Source organism: Natator depressus, chromosome 10 (assembly GCF_965152275.1).
Source record: "Natator depressus isolate rNatDep1 chromosome 10, rNatDep2.hap1, whole genome shotgun sequence".
NCBI classification, from domain to species: Eukaryota; Metazoa; Chordata; order Testudines; family Cheloniidae; genus Natator; species Natator depressus.
Window position 1 is genome coordinate 47,181,043 of NC_134243.1, and position 17,538 is coordinate 47,198,580.

At 46.5% G+C, this 17,538-nt stretch overlaps 1 protein-coding gene across 3 annotated transcripts; it reads right to left on the minus strand.

Annotated features, from left to right (window-relative positions):
- Positions 1 to 1,725: 1,725 nt before the first annotated feature.
- SNUPN (snurportin 1) lies at positions 1,726 to 13,534 on the minus strand. 3 transcript variants are annotated; one of them, XM_074966030.1, is made up of 9 exons: positions 13,448 to 13,534; positions 11,951 to 12,116; positions 10,885 to 11,041; positions 9,185 to 9,289; positions 8,686 to 8,782; positions 7,842 to 7,939; positions 7,556 to 7,633; positions 6,072 to 6,152; positions 1,726 to 2,737 (listed from the first exon to the last, which is right to left on the minus strand). In XM_074966030.1, exons 2-9 carry the CDS (start codon positions 12,106 to 12,108, stop codon positions 2,408 to 2,410), a joined length of 1,104 nt encoding a protein of 367 aa, XP_074822131.1. In that variant the 5' UTR covers positions 12,109 to 12,116; positions 13,448 to 13,534; the 3' UTR covers positions 1,726 to 2,407. The 3 variants fall into 3 exon arrangements, with proteins under 3 accessions (XP_074822131.1, XP_074822130.1, XP_074822132.1); XM_074966029.1 differs by lacking the exon at positions 13,448 to 13,534 and adding an exon at positions 12,595 to 12,782; XM_074966031.1 differs by lacking the exon at positions 13,448 to 13,534 and adding an exon at positions 12,557 to 12,782 and having other exon boundaries at positions 11,951 to 12,112.
- Between the last annotated feature and the right edge of the window lie 4,004 nt (positions 13,535 to 17,538).

The window sequence follows — 17,538 nt, forward strand, 5'->3', positions numbered from 1 at the left end:
ATTGTAACGTAAAGATTTACTCCTGGAGTCTGCTAATATTTTTAAAGCAGAACTATGCAGCACTATCGGCAAGGGATCCTTTACAACATATAAAGACAGTTTCAGTTTCCCCCTTCTATCAGAGAAAAGGCTTTTTTCTTCCTACTGTATTTTATACTGGTGACTCCCCTCTTTGCTGGAGGACCTTGGAAAGCTCTGTGAAGGACAGCATATAAGATAGTAACTGGAGCTGCAGCTTTCCCCTTCCCAAAGCAAGCAGCCAGGGATGCTTAGCCTTAGATTCAGATTTCTGGATGATTAAATAAATTAGCACTTTATTGCATCTGAAAAGCACCCTGATTAGGGACCCAGGCTTCCAGTGTGACTCTTGCACCAATGTCCTCCAACCAGTTGGATTTTGCCATCAGAATCTGAGATTCACAGAGAGCAACGGCATTATGTTTCATAAGCCTGTCACTGATTTAGGCTACAGCAGGTCTTAGGACACATTACCTCACATACTTTCTCCATCCCTCACTGTGCAGGGAAGGGGGGGGAAGGAGGGGATAGTACAGCCCTCCCACCGAGTTGTTTCACACTAATAACAAACAGCAGTTTGAAGAAGTCTGTAGCATATTCAAGCCACATGTTAACAACCAAATTCATTCACACATCCAGAGCGTGATTTCCTATGTGTGTGTGTGAATGAAGGGGGATAATAGGCCAACATTCTCTTCCATGCTGAGTTTTCAGTATAGTTATTACAGTTCCTGCTGCCCACTTGTATTATCAATATCAGCTGTACAATCAAACCACTACAAGCCACCTACACTCTTGGCATAGAAACCAGCATTTTCTGGGGAAAATGGGGGTGGGTGGGGGAGTATATAAATTGATCTACTATCTACACATAAAGAATCATTCCTAGCATCAGGGTGCTCATCACCTACAGTCCATAATGCGATTTCTCTTCATAACCAAGCAGAACTATCATCATGGAGAATCAGGTACATCACCTGCAGTAGTATTTAGAGTATGAAATTTCATCCACCTCTTTTAACTTGAGTGGGCTGGCTGGAACCATAACTCGTTTGCTGTCTACATAACATAATAAAGAGTTCAAACCTGTGGGTTAGCATACTGGCCTTTTATCGCCAGTGAAAACCTAGTTTGGATAACCAGTCAGTTGAGTTTGGTGGTCTCACCCTAGCAGATACTCATTTTAATCATAAAACTAGGGCCTGGTCTACCTAAAAATTAGATCACCTAGCTACATGGCTCAGGGCTGTGAAAAACTTCATACTCTGTGCGACGTAGTTATGTTGACCTAACCTTTACCGCAGAGCGGTTGGGTTGATGGAAGAATTCTTCCATCAACCTAGCTGCTACCTCTCAAGGAGATTGGTTTAATATAGCGACAGACAACACCCTTCTGTTGCAGTACCAAGTGTAGACATACCCTGGTACATATCAATGCAGTTGAAAGTCTGTATACAAGAGAGGGCTGGGACTGAAATAGCAGTGAGAGCATGAGATAAGGACTAAGGTGCATTGACAGAGTTGTGAAACTCAACCATACATAGTATTTTCCTGGTTTCAGTTAGTGCTATAAAGTGCCTGATCCAAAGATAATCAATTTTTAAATACAAATTTAAAAGATACCAGTTATCTAAATGATAATCCGTACTGTAAGAGAGACTGAAGAGTTAATTGTTTTGTGAAACATTTTATTCTACACATTCAACCACACACACAAAAAAATTCAGCCTGACTCGGGCATTTCCCCTACTGCAAAAAAGGGTCAGAGAATAAAATTATGCTGAGTTCTTTTTGCACACGGCCATTTTTTGGATACAGGGGCCTGTTCCGATGCAAGGAAATTCTGTTTCTCAGTAACATGTGGGTGTCAAACATAAAGCCTTCAGATTTTAGGCTTATAGTGCAACCTTCTGAAACTAGAATCAGACTGACCACAAAACTTTCATCGAAAGGGCCTTAAGTGCAAACCACTGGATTGGAGGTGGAAATGCCCCAGACTTTCAGCCTAATAAGGTGTGTCTGCGGCCTGGTATTTGGTGTTCAGTTTACAAACAGGCATCAGAATCCTGTTCCGAGAATGGAGTTTTGCCATGGACTTCAATAGGAACAGGATCAGGTTCTAAATGAGTAACCATGCAGTTTGGCACAGGCTGCAATCCCAAGAGCAGATTTCCTCAGCAGGTAGGACTAATCCTTAGCATCTCCACAGACTTGACAGTCCTTGCAAAAACTGTGTTAAAGCTGACCTATTTCCCTTAAAGGCACTTAAAACAGAGCCATCCAATGATCATCATTATCCTCCTCCCAGCCAGTATGAGCAGCAATGGAAAACAAGAAAGCTGCGCTGTGGCCCCTCACCGTCTCAATAAAACCAACTCATTACAGTAGTCTAGCTCTCCATCTGGCTTGCTGTCTCAACTTGGCTGTTGGGAGATTCTGCTGGACGAGGGGTAGACAAGTGTTCCAACTCGTAACGTCCGTTCTCAGCCACCTCCTTGGAGCTCAAGCATCCCTCCTCTCCTGCCAGCTTTTTACTCTTCTTATGCTCAATGATCTGCTGGAGCTGGTGCCCGGCGTAGTCTGGTTTGGCAGTTAGTGGATTAGCTGGCACAGTCATCCCAAGGATGTCTGATACCATGTAGGGTCGGAGCCAGCCCACCAGTGGGGTGCTGCCAGGGCTGTAGTGTGTTTGTTTGTGGTAGAAGAGGAGCCCATCTATCTGTAAGAGGCAGAGAGATAGAGAGACAAGGAATGGGCAGCATTTACATCAGGGGACAGAGGCATTTCAGGTGTAAGTATGCTTTCAGATCTCTCTGTGTGCAAATACATTTGACTTTGATGCTTCCCAGCTTTACTGATCTCTTTTCACTTTCAAGCTAAAACCACCAGACATTTTATTTGATTATTTCAGACAATGAGATAAACCAAGGAAGAGGAAAGTGGAAACTGAAGAGTTCCAATACTATCAGATTAGCGCCCCTTTTGATAGGAATACAGTTAAATGCTGAATGGGTCACGTCCATCAGATCATTAGAGAAACACAACAAATAGCTAGGCTAATGTCAGTTGATCAGCTAATATCAGTGGTTTTGGTTTGGTTGCTATGCTCCTGCACTGAAGAGACTCAGGCTGATTTTTAAGAAAGCAGCCTCACAGAAAGAACATTTCAGCATTTTTTGTTTGTTTGTTTTGTTTTTAAATTAAGGAATAGGACATCTTGGAAGTGATTAGTCAGAGGCAGTGATGCCAACCAGTCCTGATCTGTCCTCCGCTCCTGTTCCTTCAGCTTCCTCATGCTCAATAAATTCTTAATGAATCCCGGAGGTAATGAATGTCCTTATCTCCCACTCAAATCAATGGCAGTTAAGGGCCCTCTGTACTTGAAGGATCAGGCCCTAAGTCTTTTGCTACCACTGCAATTCAAGCACTGAAGCTGGCTGATGTTACCTTTTAGCCTCTTTTCCATTTAGATTTACCCTGCACACTAAGGATTTTCGATTATTCCTTCCACTGATTCCCATAGGTGCACTTGGTCAGATTAGACCTTACCTTGGGATTTCTTAATGTTTGGGGTGGGGGGGCTCCTTTTAGCAAAGCCGATTGAGCTCTAAAAGGCAATCTGTGTGTGAGCAAAGAGGCTGTGCAGAATAACTGGGGAAGAGAGAGGGTTACTTGGTTATCGATCACTGTGGGGGCTCTGGCAGAAAAATCCCATGGACAGGGGACTTCTGTGTTAATCAAACATGAACCAAAGCAATGAGATTCATATTCTGCTTGGGCAAGATCCCTGAATATTCCGACTGCAAACCCACACATGTGGGAAGTAAGGGATGACTCAGGAAAAAGAGAGCTCCTGCTGTGACCACACTTTGCCATGCAGATAACGTTCCAGATAATGCACAGCATGCTGTCAATAAGAGGCCATACTAGCCACCCAAAGTAGGAGAGTCTTTAAGTAACTTTGGGACTCTGCTAGGTAGGGACCCAGGGAAGCTCCTTCAGTTGCATTCCTTTTATTTCAAGATTGCAGCACATGGGGAGAGTCTCAATAAGCTGGGCCAAGAATCAGACAGATTGAGACAAGTCATGTCCTCTCAAGAGTATTTTCTGTAAATTATTTCAGTTTCTATTTTCATTCTAGCCAATTTAATTTGCTGTCTGTCTCTACACTGAATCACTGTCCTGACGCCAGCCAATTCAGAAAGAAGGTTAATGTTACTGTTTGCACAAGACTGAACTTGATAGGAAACTGGCAAGGAGAGATTTTATTTTTTTGTGGCCAACACTTTCAAACTTAGGTGTCAAAGTCTAAACCTAACTTGAGGCACTCAAGTAAAAGAAGCTTGTGATTTTCCAAAGAGCCGAGCTCCTGCAGCTCCAATTGACTTCAATAGGATTTTCAATTACTTCCATCAGATTTGTGCAGGCTCAGCATCTCTGAAAAACAGACTCATAAATCACTTTTATTTAAGAGGCCAGTGGACTGATCGAAAGCCCATTGAAATCAACAGAAAGACTCCCACTGACCTCACTGGGCTTTGGATCAGGCCCTAAATTTGGGGTCAGAAGCTTCACTTCAGGGACAGAGGTTTGAAAAATTTGGCTAAACCCACTGCCATCACATTCAAGAAATCATTCAAATAGCATGAGCACTATATGCTCCTCCATAATTAACAAATGGGGAAAATTCACCTTTCCTTTCTTGAAGCAGCCAAACATAGCAAATTAATTTGGTTTTCACAGGATGCAGTCCATAAGAAGGCTTGGTCCACCTGTAGCCCTTATGCAAGTTTTAATTATTTTTGTCCCATGGATGGTATCCATGCTTCATTACAGCGACTTCATGAGCTCCCTCTGGTGGCAAATTTAACATAGTCGTTCATTCAGTTTTCTTTAGTGAATGCTTGGTGACCTATTTCTGTGTCAGTACTGGCTTAGGAAGAGAACTCAGAGCTACAGTTAGAGCCAAATTAGACAAGAGTCAGCTTGATGACCCAGCATGTTGATGCACTAGCCTTTCACGGCTGGAAACCTGGGGGAAAATTGTGACTGGGGTACATGAGAGTTTGATAGACTCAGTTTCCCTCTCTGGATTTATTGAGAATTTCAGTGTCTTCCTGGTACTTTCTACTCCTCCTTCGGTGGGGTTACATTCTACAGCTCTTTTCCAGGGGGAGATGTCTAAAGGCAGAATTAAGCTTTCTGGCCAAAAATGTCCCTGAGGCTGCCAGCTTCTTCAAGTTTCAGCAGTCAAGAGAGCCTACTGGCTGAAGAATCATAAAGGCTTAATAGATGTTCTGTGCATTCTGCTCTTTGCTTAGTACAATTCCAGCACAAGACCTGGCACTGCCATTCAGAGGACTCAGACTTGCTGACCAAATCTGATGACTATCTTTGCCTTAACAAGAAGGCATCAGACAGTCAATTGTTACCAGCAAATCTAGCATTTGCTTGTCAGTATGTTTCAGTCTGCATTTGTTGTAATTGCTTACATGGGCCTAGAGAGCTCAAGAGATGCAGTTGAGAGTCAGTGAGGCATTTGGCTTGGGGTACTTGAGAAGAGCAGCTGTCTCCCTATCTATCTAGGTTCATATATGGTCACCATCACTGTAGCATCTAAACATCTCAGACACAGGTGAATCTGTCCTCACCACACGAGGCAGGGAAGTAGGGTTATCCCTGATTACAGATGGAGAAAAGATGCAGATGGATTAAGTGAATCGTCCAAGGTCATACATGGTCTTTGTGGCAGAACTGGGAAATGACTGCAGTCTCCTGAGTCTCAGTCTAGTGCTTTAACCAGGAGACCATTCTTTACTGTTGGTCCATTGTATGGGAGCCAGGCTGCAGCTGAGTTGGCTTCCAGCATATCTGCAGGAGCCACAATTCCCAAGTAAAATTAGACATGCTGCCCCAAATGCAGATTCTCTTCTTACAATACATCCTTAAAGCCACCCCCCCAAACCCCTATACAACACACAGCTCCATTGTCACTGAGCCACAGCATGGTCCCAAGTTTCCAGTCCCTCCACCGAAGGCAGAAAGCCTCTTACCTCAAAGGGGAAGTCCATGGCCAGCACCTTGCATAGGCTCTCTGGGGTGCAGGGGAAACTCTGCAGGCCCACAAATTTAAACTGAAAGAGTAAGAGAAAATTAGAGCAGTTAGTGCATTCTCTTCCACTGGCCATCTAAGTGTTGCAAAGCTTTGGGTTCTGGAGATAAAGCGACAGGACTTAATTGTTCAGAGGTGTCGATTACCTGCAGTTCAAGTCGATAGCACATGCAGGTGCCCACCACTTCTGAAAACCAGCCCAATGATCTTTTTGTTACTCCTGTTTCAGCATGAGCACAAGTAGCATCTCTTGAATGTCGATGAACATATTTGCCACTGACATAAGATGCGTATCCAGTGAAATCAACAGAGATGTGCCCACTTACGCCTGCAGTGAGTTTAGCCCCAAATCGCTCTCTGAGCATATCACTGATCGCACAACCAGCTCCGCCTGGTTGACGGTTACTAGTTTCATAGCCCCACAGGGGTGCATGGCACCATATAAATCAGACTCCCGGCTCTGAAGAGCTTACACTCTATGGGTTCAATCCTAGAAAGACTTACTACCGGGTACAATACTTCCCCCTGAGAAACCCTACTGAAGTGAATTACTCATGGCGGTGAGCACTACACCCCGTAGCAAGGGTTTATAGGAACAAGCTCCATGTTTCTGTTTGCTCAGCAGAGACCTGGGCGGGCGGAGGGTTTGGGTTTTTTTTAACCTCCTTTAGACCATGGCTCACAAATGCAGCAGTAACCACTTTAATAGAACAGGGAACAGATCTTCTGTCAACAAGGTGCTTAACCACATGCCTAACTTTAAACTCATGAGTAGCTCCCTGGATTTCAAGAGTGAGGGTATTCAGGAACAACTGTTCAAAATAACAGCTCAGTGATCAGGGGCCTTTGATGTGTTGTCATCATCTCTCATTGGAGTCAGTGAAAGTTGAGGGCACTCTGTACTGCACAAAAACTGGCTTCATCACAGCCTCAGTCCCTTCAACTTCATGCATTCAGCACAGCTCAGTACAGGAAGGGCTGGTGCTTTATGAATCTCTGGTTCTGCCTCAAACTCAACCCCTCAGACAGAAAGCAAGTTGTTGAGAGCAGGTGAGGCTCTCTGCTAACATCAAAAGAGGATTCCTATCGGAGAGGAAATGCGCACTAATGCTGTCCCTAGGGAAACCTTGCTGGTTTTCCTTTACATCTGCATTTCAGTCAGGGAGACTAAAAGTGTCGTTGCAGTCAGTTAATACCCTGCAGCCCAGATCTCCTCCAGCACTTAGGGTGGAAAGTGCAGGTTTAGTGTTTTTAAAATGTTTTCTTTATATCCTGACTGTGTATCTCATTTCATCAGAAGAACATTTCAGTGACCGAGTGGTGACATGTGGAGGATCAAACCAACGAACATACCAAAACACAGCCCATTCTGAATAGGAGAGTTAAACCCACACTCTCCTTGCGCTCTGGATACAAAGGACTTACTGGATTAATTCTGCTTTTCTCTGCCAGCCCTTCCTCTTCTTGTATCTTAGAATGAAGCCAGTAGAATCGGAAATCTGTCTGGAGAAGGGAGAAGACACACAGAGGTAGTGATCATCCATCCCAAACACTAGGGAGTCTACTACGGTGCCTCACGGCATCCACCTACTGCAGATTCCACTGAATCCCTGATATCTGACACGGTTCAGAGAACAAACAATACAATGAGGCTCCCTCCAGTAAGGAGGGGGGTTGAATGCACTGGCTAGGGTGAGGAAAGGTCCAGTACCTGACAGTCATAAACAGGATGCCCCCTCCAACACATCACATCAAGGATGTAGTACGTCTGGTTCACTTCGCTGTAGATACAGTCCAAGATCGTGTAGTCTGTACATACAAACACAGGTGATCCATGCATGGAGTGTTACAGACTCAGGACTACATACTACAGCTCTGACACTATCCGACTTTTACTACGGCTTGGGCTGGAAGAACTCTGCCCAACACAGCAAAATATGCAGAGCAATCTTCGCTCCCATTCCAGCTTTGGAAGCTACTGCAATCGAATCCAGCACTGACCTAGCTCAGAGGGGCACAGGAAAGACACCATTCTGCTGACTGGAGTCAGTGAACATGCAGGGCAGACTGCTAGGCAGAGGAACCAAACTGTAATGAGGAAGCTATGGATCCACTGGAAAAGACTTCCATGCATTCACAACCCCTCTTAAATAACAGGATCAATGCAACTTCGTGTAATATTACGAAGGGCAAGTTACGGGGACGGACACACACTTTACCCATGGGAATACGAGACAGCCTACCAGTGCAGAGGGACTTGTGTTAACACAGAGATAGCTCTGGCTTTTAAGTGGGAAAAGGATATGGAGGTTGTGAGCCTGAGTTCAACCAATATCACACTTCTCCCAGAGAAACTGATCTCAAAATAGTGAAAAAATACTCAAAATATTCCCCGTACATCTCACATCATGATGTAAATGGATAGACACGGAGGCTGGGTTACCCTCTAGCCACAAGGAAAGCCTAGTCCTGCTGGGGCAGCCCATGACTTAGTACACACAGAGAAGCAGGCCAGGTCTCTCATACCGATTTTGAAGGCCTCTTCAAATCATTACCTTTCCCAGTTGCCGAATTGCGCCTGTTTCCCCCTGGCAAGAGGGAGGGGAACCTGTTGACACAAAATCCACTCTTGGTGTAAGCTGCAGTGGAGCCCTGCAGGGAAATGGAGAAAGTCAAAACTGCCCCTGCTGCTGTTACACTGCAAGCCACGGGTCTGACTGTACTCAAGGCTTTAAAACACAGATCCAGGTACAACCCCAGACCTGTCCCATGTACCTTACAAGACGGTACTGTATTTTAACAGCATCTGGGGACCACTGTATTGAAACCAGGCCCCACAGCATAGCTGATTTTAGATATACCCCCACCGACATCAGTAGCAAAACTTCGCTAGGAGCAGGATTGGGCTTTTTGCAGCATTGGCAGGAAGATGACTACCAGAATTCATGGACAAATATCTGATTTTATTAGGATGGACGGATGGGCGCACATGTGCGCACACACAGAGTTCCACTACTGTGCTTTGTGTGGTTCATACACACTATGATCTCTTACCCTGGATGCCACAATCAGTGCCCTTTTCCCCATGGGACACATCACCAGGATCCATTCTTGTTCCAGATCGGGAGGGACATCAATCAGCCACTCGGATAGCATTAGCTGTAGGGTTACATAACAACACTGTTCATGACGACACTTGGGAACTGAACAAATACTTAGAGGTCAAGAAACACAAATAATGGCCCTGCTTTCTCCAACTAGGCCTAGAACTGCATCAGTGACTTATAGTTCACAGCCCCATGCATCTAAATGGACACTTACGTGGCTATCCGACCTCTTTTTAATAGCACTGAACAGTCCCATAGGGAATGACAGAAGGTCTCACAGTGAATTGAAAGCTGTGGATGTCAGTCAGTTAAAACATTTATAAGAGTGGATTTATAACAGGGGTAAGGAAATGTGTTGCTACTTTGGGAAACACTTTCACTCTAAAAAGAAAAGGAGTACTTGTGGCACCTTAGAGACTAACCAATTTATTTGAGCATAAGCTTTCGTGAGCTACAGCTCACTTCATCGGATGGGGACACCATCACAGGGCCTAATAACATTAGCCACACTATCAGAGGCTCGTTCACCTGCACATCCACCAATGTGATATATGCCATCATGTGCCAGCAATGCCCCTCTGCCATGTACATTGGTCAAACTGGACAGTCTCTACGTAAAAGAATAAATGGACACAAATCAGATGTCAAGAATTATAACATTCATAAACCAGTCGGAGAACACTTCAATCTCTCTGGTCACGCAATTACAGACATGAAGGTCGCTATCTTACAACAAAAAACTTCAAATCCAGACTCCAGCGAGAAACTGCTGAATTGGAATTCATTTGCAAATTGGATACTATTAATTTAGGCTTAAATAAAGACTGGGAGTGGCTAAGTCATTGTGCAAGGTAGCCTATTTCCCCTTGTTTTTTCCTACCCCCCCCCCCTCCCCCCCAGACGTTCTGGTTAAACTTGGATTTATGCTGGAAATGGCCCACCTTGATTAGCATGCACATTGTAGGGAGAGTGATCACTTTGGATAAGCTATTACCAGCAGGAGAGTGAGTTTGTGTGTGTGTGGTTTTTTGAAAAAAAAAAAAGGGGGGGGGGGGAGAAAACCTGGATTTGTGCTGGAAGTGGCCCAACTTGATTATCATACACATTGTAAGGAGAGTGATCACTTCAGATAAGCTATTACCAGCAGGAGAGTGGGGTGGGAGGAGGTATTGTTTCATGGTCTCTGTGTATATAATGTCTTCTGCAGTTTCCACAGTATGCATCCGATGAAGTGAGCTGTAGCTCACGAAAGCTTATGCTCAAATAAATTGGTTAGTCTCTAAGGTGCCACAAGTACTCCTTTTCTTTTTGCGAATACAGACTAACACGGCTGTTACTCTTAAAACTTTCACTCTACCTTACGTACCATCCCTACTAAAATTTCACCATTGGATTGGGCATCCACCCACGCATACTTACCCTTGCAGTTTTCATTCACACACACCTCCCCCAACCCTGCAGTTCTGCCCTGACTGCAGATGAGCTTTCACCTGTTGCCCATAAGCACTGTGCACGAATGTAGGCAGTGCTCACCCCTGCATGCAGACCACACTCACCCCATGCGTGCACTTTCCCACACAGACACATGCACACACTTATTCCCAGTAGCAGGCCCATCGTTTCCCTGTGCTATGTATCCCTGCTCACTTGGTTAGCATAGCGTTTTGGCAACTTCTTGCCCACGTCAACGTCCATATCCTCATTGCCTGCATCTTCACCTTCCTCCTCCTCCTCCTCCTCCTCAGCTCCAGTCCAGTCATCCTCTGCCAGTCTCCTGGCATGGTTCACATAGTCCAATCGCTTACTGCAGGAGAGAACAGAGAAACCCATTTCCCTCTTTGAAAGGAGACATGGCCATTTCCGCCCTCCCACGCACCCTGGAATGCTGCATCTGGGTCCAGTGAGCAAGGCGCTGAATACATGCGCTTGTTAAGGGAATCATACACGTAGCCAATCAGGATTCTCAGCTGTGCCCTTTGAGACCATCCGCACACGAGCCAGCCAGAATACCAGAACAACAACTGTTTTCTAACTTTAACAACAGACTGTGGGTTGTGGAGCTCCGGCGTCTATCCCCCCCTACACAGCTCAGTGCCGGAGTTATTTGGCCTCTGCCTTAACATACCCAAAGCATGAGTAGAACACACAGTAATCGCACATCCTGTCAGAGAGCATTCTTATTCTGGAAAGACACAGCTATAAGGAACCCAAGTGGGTCATCCTCAAAGCTGCACCTCAGAGCACGTTCCCGACGGCACAGGGATGCCCCATTCTCCATATCTGCTCCGATTCCCATGTATGCTCTCCCCTCCCCTCCATGCAAACTGCCATATAGGCTACGCACTCGGACACGCCATGTGGAGTTATTCTTCTAGCTCCGTGGATTCTAAGCAACTATACATTCTCACAGCAGTACCAAGGGACCGTTCCTGACCCACTGGTACCAGCCTTCCCCCATCTCCCAGCCCAGCAGCTACACGTGATAGCACTAGTGCCACCCTTCGAACACGCCAACCCCTGGGTAAGTGCTGGAGGCACACCAAGGCCAGCCTTCACACTCACAGGACACTACAGGGAGTAGATGCCACATATCAAAACACCATGGATAAAACACCTGGCCTACAAGATCGGGGCAGACAGAGACAAGCCCCTAGAGTAGCTCTAAAAGGATCACCAGCCAAGGGGAAAATGCCATCAGTTATGGGACCCTTACGATTTCTGAAGTTCCAGGAGCCGCCGTCTCCTCTCTGCCTGCTCCAAGGAACTGTACTTGGACTTGTACTGTGCCAGTCGGGGGTGAGGGGCTGCTGGGCTGTTCAGGTCCTGAGACACTGCGAAGCTGGAAGCTAGTGCCTGGTTCAACTCCTCCATTTTACTACCTGGGAGAGAAAAAGCAAACTGAGTGGCATGTTAGGCAGAGTTTATTTCCTCCCGCCTGAGCAGCTTGAAACGGCTCCCCAGACCCTCAGCAGCCAAAGGAAGCAGAAAGAAGAACGGTTGGCTGGAGAGGAGGGAAAGAACATGGTGTTTTACAACCCAGCTGAAAGGACTGCAGGATGGGTTAGGAGAAGGGGGTGGGGATGGACAAACAGAACGAAGGGGAGCACAACACACAGATGGAGAGGGTGTAGCAGACGGAAGAGGAGAGCTGGCGATGGGGCCAGGAGAGATGGCAGGATAGTATTTAACTCTTCATGTTGTCAAAGCAGTGTGCAAATATTAATTAACCCTCCCAGCCAGCCCAGGGAGGTAAGGAAATAGCATTCCCACGTCACAGGAAATTGTGGGGACAGAGGTTAAAGCCAACACTGTCAGGCACCTACATAAAGGTGAAGAGAGTTCAGAGGTTCTGAGCACCTGCCACTCTCATGGATCTCGATGGGAGACTATGTTTGGTACTCAGCCCCTCAGGACACCCGACCATTTAATTAGGTGCTTCAGTATGGAGGACAATGGAAGTTTGGAAATGTGGGCTCAGGAGGTGCAGCTGGGAACAGAACCCAGGAGTCCCCATGCCCTGCCCACTAAACTGGACCATGCTGTGGCTCTATGGGGGAGAGGGATGGAGAGATGAGGGGAGAAGTGGAGCAGGGGGAATGGAGGAGGAGAGGGGAACAGGGAGTGGGGGACAGAGGTGGTGGTGGGAGCGGAGGAGAGAAATGGGAACAGGGGTAGGGAATGGAAAGGGGTAGTAGAGCTGGGAGGATGGGATCAAAGGAGGGGGGTGGGTAGCAGGGAATGGAGGGGTGGGAGAAGGAGAACAGAGGTGGGGAAGGAGGGGGGTGGGTAGTGGAAAATGGAGGGGTGGAAGAAGAAGGAGGGGTGAGATGGGGGACAGTTGGGATGGGGATGAAGAGAGCAGGGGAGGGATGGGATCAGAGGAGGGGATGGGTATGGGGAAAGGAGGGACGGAAGGAGAGCAGGGGGAGGAAGGAGGGATGGGGATGAACAGAACGGGGGGGGGTGGGATCAGAGGAGGGGATGGGTAGGGGGAAAGGAGGGACGGGAGGAGAGCAGGGGGAGGAAGGAGGGATGGGGAAGAAGAGAGCGGGGGAGGGATGGGATCAGAGCAGGGTGGTGGGTAGGGGCAAAGCAGGGACGGGAGGAGAGCGAAGCGGGGAATGGAGGGCTGGGATCAGGGGCCGGCCGGGGCGGGCGCAGAGCGCAGGGCAGCAGAGCCCGGCCCGCCCCAGCCCGAAGCTCCGCTCACCGGGCCGCGCTCCAGCCGAGCCGAGCCGCCGCCGCCACGAGGCCGCCGAGGCAGGTTCCGGCGGGGCCGAGCAGCCTCCTGCCCGGCGTGCCTGACCCCGCCCCGCTGCCTGCGGAGCCTCCGCCGGGCCGCGGGGGAGGCTGCAGCGCTGCCAGGCCTGTCGCGCCGGAGCCGAGGGAGGCCGGCGGCCGGGCTTAGGCCCAGCACGGACAGGGCCGGGTGCGGAGCCGCCGCTTCCCCGGGCTTTCCGCGGCTAATTACTCGGGGGAGGGGGCTGAATTGTGGGTGCCCGTGTCGCCCCCGCCCCCCCATAGGGCTGCTGTGCGCAGGGCGCTGCAGGGGCCCAGCCGAGGAGACAAGCCGGAGCCCGCCCTGCACCGTGCTCCAGCCGGCCCGGGGGTGGCAGCGGGCAGAGGCCGCAGAAAAGAACAGCCTCGGATGTCAGCCGCGAATCGGGGCGGCGGCTGCTGCTGTGACCTGGCCCCACGGCGCTTGCTGCGTCAGGCCCCGATCCTGCAACCCCATCGAAGTGCTCACGCGCCTTACGCCCATTGGCTCTAGCACCTAAATCCCTTTGGGGCGCTGGGCCGTAGAGCGCGTGAGTAGGCCACGGGTGCAGCTTAAATAGGCTTGGAAAGGGGTTACATTGTGATCACTAAATGTCCGCTTCACCGCACACACACAAACTGCTAACACAATATTCCCATCAACAATTATGGAAATTTGCAGATAGGCAAAGTGAGGCGAATGGCGCTTGAGAACTTGTGTTTAAGGATCTTTAATTTGTGTATTTTGACATGCGATGTTGACAGTTTGTGTTTTAAGGGTTCTAAAGCATTCTTTTTGAATCTCAGCCTTTACTGTCATTAGATAATTGTCTGACCTCCCCACCCCATCATCCAAGCCTCCCGTAATCTGCAACTGTGAAAATTTAAATCGATACAAATCTGAAAAAATGCTTAAAAATAAGCATATTACTTGTTGAAATTATAAAGAAAAAATAGAATTCTGCCATTAAAGCATTTGCAGGATCGAGACCTAAATAATACTTACCCTGGCATCCTTAATGTGTCCCATTTCTGGTTCATTTTATAGGGCCTCATCCTGGAAATGCTTAATCACCTAAGTAGCTTTGCTTGTGCAAGTTCTCCCGTTGAAGTCAGTGAGACTACTCAAGGCTGCTTATGTCCATAAGAAGAAAAGGAGTACTTGTGGCACCTTAGAGACTAACCAATTTATTTGAGTATGAGCTCATGCTCAAATAAATTGGTTAGTCTCAAAGGTGCCACAAGTACTCCTTTTCTTTTTGCGAATACAGACTAACACGGCTGTTACTCTTAAATATGTCCATAAGAACATTCAGGATCTGGCCCATAGGCTGAACTCTTAAGGGAAGAGACAGTGATGTGCCCCAGGTTCCACAAAAGTGGAATAATAATAATGATTAATAATAAATGTCCAAGTTAAATGAGTCATAATTAAAGCAAATTTGGCCTGTCATGCCTCTCCACACAGGTTTGCCCTTCTTTACTTTATTATATGTACAGCACCACAGACATATGCTCCTTTGCAGGAGGAAAAATACACAGCAAACATAATCCTGGGCCTCCAGTGCAGACTTTGTAAAGGCACAAATAGATACCGTGTAAATGACACTAGTAGCAGACAGGTTTCAGAGTAGTAGCCGTATTTGCAAAAAGAAAAGGAGTACTTGTGGCACCTTAGAGACTAACAAATTTATTTGAGCATAAGCTTTCGTGAGCTACAGCTCACTTCATTGGATGCATTCAGTGGAAAATACAGTGGGGAGATTTATATACATAGAGAACATGAAACAATGGGTGTTACCATACACACTGTAACCAGCGTGATCACTTAAGGTGAGCTATTACCGGGGGCGGGGGACCTTTTGTAGTGATAATCAAGGTGGGCCATTTCCAGCAGTTGACAAGAATCTCTGAGGAACAGTGGGTTTCAGAGTAGTAGCCGTATTCGCAAAAAGAAAAGGAGTACTTGTGGCACCTTAGAGACTAACAAATTTATTTGAGCATAAGCTTTCGTGAGCTACAGCTCACTTCATTGGATGCATTCAGTGGAAAATACAGTGGGGAGATTTATATACATAGAGAACATGAAACAATGGGTGTTACCATACTCACTGTAACCAGAGTGATCACTTAAGGTGAGCTATTACTGCGGGGGGGACGACCTTTTGTAGTGATAATCAAGGTGGGCCACTTCCAGCAGTTGACAAGAATCTCCGAGGAAGAGTGTGTGTGGGGGGGGAATAAACATGGGGAAATAGTTTTACTTTGTGTAATGACCCATCCACTCCCAGTCTCTATTCAAGCCTAAATTAATTGTATCCAGATTGCAGATTAATTCCAATTCAGCAGTCTCTCGTTGGAGTCTGGTTTTGAAGTTTTTTTGTTGAAGTATTGCCACTTTCAGGTCTGTAATCGAGTGACCAGAGAGACTGAAGTGTTCTCCAAATGGTTTTTGAATGTTATAATTCTTGACGTCTGATTTGTGTCCATTTATTCTTTTACATAGAGACTGTCCAGTTTGACCAATGCCCCTCTGCCAATGCCCCCCCCCCCCGCTCTCCTGCTAGTAATAGCTCACCTTAAGTGATCACTCTGGTTACAGTGTGTATGGTAACACCCATTGTTTCATGTTCTCTATGTATATAAATCTCCCCACTGTATTTTCCACTGAATGCATCCGATGAAGTGAGCTGTAGCTCACGAAAGCTTATGCTCAAATAAATTTGTTAGTCTCTAAGGTGCCACAAGTACTCCTTTCTGGTAGCAGACAGCAGCGTTGGGTTGCAATGCTTGCACATTTTGGCCTTGTGGGACCAGTGGATTGTTAGGAGCAGAGCTGTGGGATATTTCAATTGGGTGGCAATTTCAAAAAGTCCAAAAAAAATTAGTTTCGGGTCAGACCAATAACAAACATTTTCCAAATTTTTGGCAAATTGAAAAGTCAAGACTATAACAGGGTTCAAAAAAGAACTAGATAAATTCGTGGAAGACAGGTCCATCAATGGCTATAGCCAGGATGGGCAGGGATGGTGTCCCTAGCCTCTGTTTGCCAGAAGCTGGGAATGGGCGACAGGGGATGGATCACTTGGTGATTACCTGTTCTGTTCATTCCCTCTGGGGGCACCTGGCATTGGCGGAAGACACTGTTGGAAGACAGGATACTGAGCTAGATGGACCTTTGGTCTGACCCAGTATGGCCGTTCTTATGTGAAAACCTATTTCATTTCAGGTCAAGCAAAATGTTTTGTTTAGAATTCAGACATGTTTTAACACTTTTGAACTTTGAAAAAAATAAAGGAAATTTTGAAACAATAAAGTCATTTCTTACCAATTTTTTTTTCATACCAATTGATTTTTTCAGAATAGTTTTTCTTGGAAACAAACTTCAAAACTGGCATGAATTCGCAAAATGTTTTGGTGTAGCTGAATTTGCATTTTTCAGCAAAAATTTTCAACCAAAAACTTTTGGCCAGCTCTTGTTTAGGAGTGATTTGAATGATAAAAGAAATGGCCGGATTCTGTAAGGTGCTGAGTTCCTCTTGGGAGATGCTGGATGCCACCACTCACACTACCTTCCATAGGAGTTGAAGGTGCTCAGTACCTTGTGAGATTGGGCCCTGAGTGAAAGTTGATTGGTCCAGTGGTGAAGGCATGAAGTTGGGAGCGGGTGAAAGAGACAAAGGGCATTCTGTAGTTATTTACACCACCGCAGAATCGGTGTAAAATTTGCATAAGGTGCAAATGACTAAACAAGGTGCTGGGTAATGCTGAATCTGGCCCTTTAAAGCTGACAGGATTGAAGTTTGGGAGCAGAGATCTAAAAATCAGCTATTAACCACCCTGCAATGATACTGTATGAAAATATCTAATGTAGAATCTGCCTGTGGAAATCATAGCGAAGCAACCAGCACAGACCACCCTATAAAAATAAAGCTTTTTGAAGGTGATAACAAACAAAAGAACAACTAGTACCTGAAGCTAGGATGTATAAAGCCAGAAAATGTGTGTATTAAAACATAGGTGTTGGACTGATTAAAGGAGAGC

Bases quoted from the DNA above. Each gene is read 5' to 3' on its own strand.
- SNUPN (XM_074966029.1), bottom strand. From the start codon at position 12,661: ATGGTCGGGTGTCCTGAGGGGCTGAGTACCAAACATAGTCTCCCATCG. The intron at 7,634-7,841 runs GTACTGGACCTT...TCCCTTCTCCAG, and splicing joins ATCCTGTTTATGACTGTCAG to ACAGATTTCCGATTCTACTG. The intron at 2,738-6,071 runs GTAAGAGGCTTT...TGCCTCTTACAG, and splicing joins CCATGGACTTCCCCTTTGAG to ATAGATGGGCTCCTCTTCTA.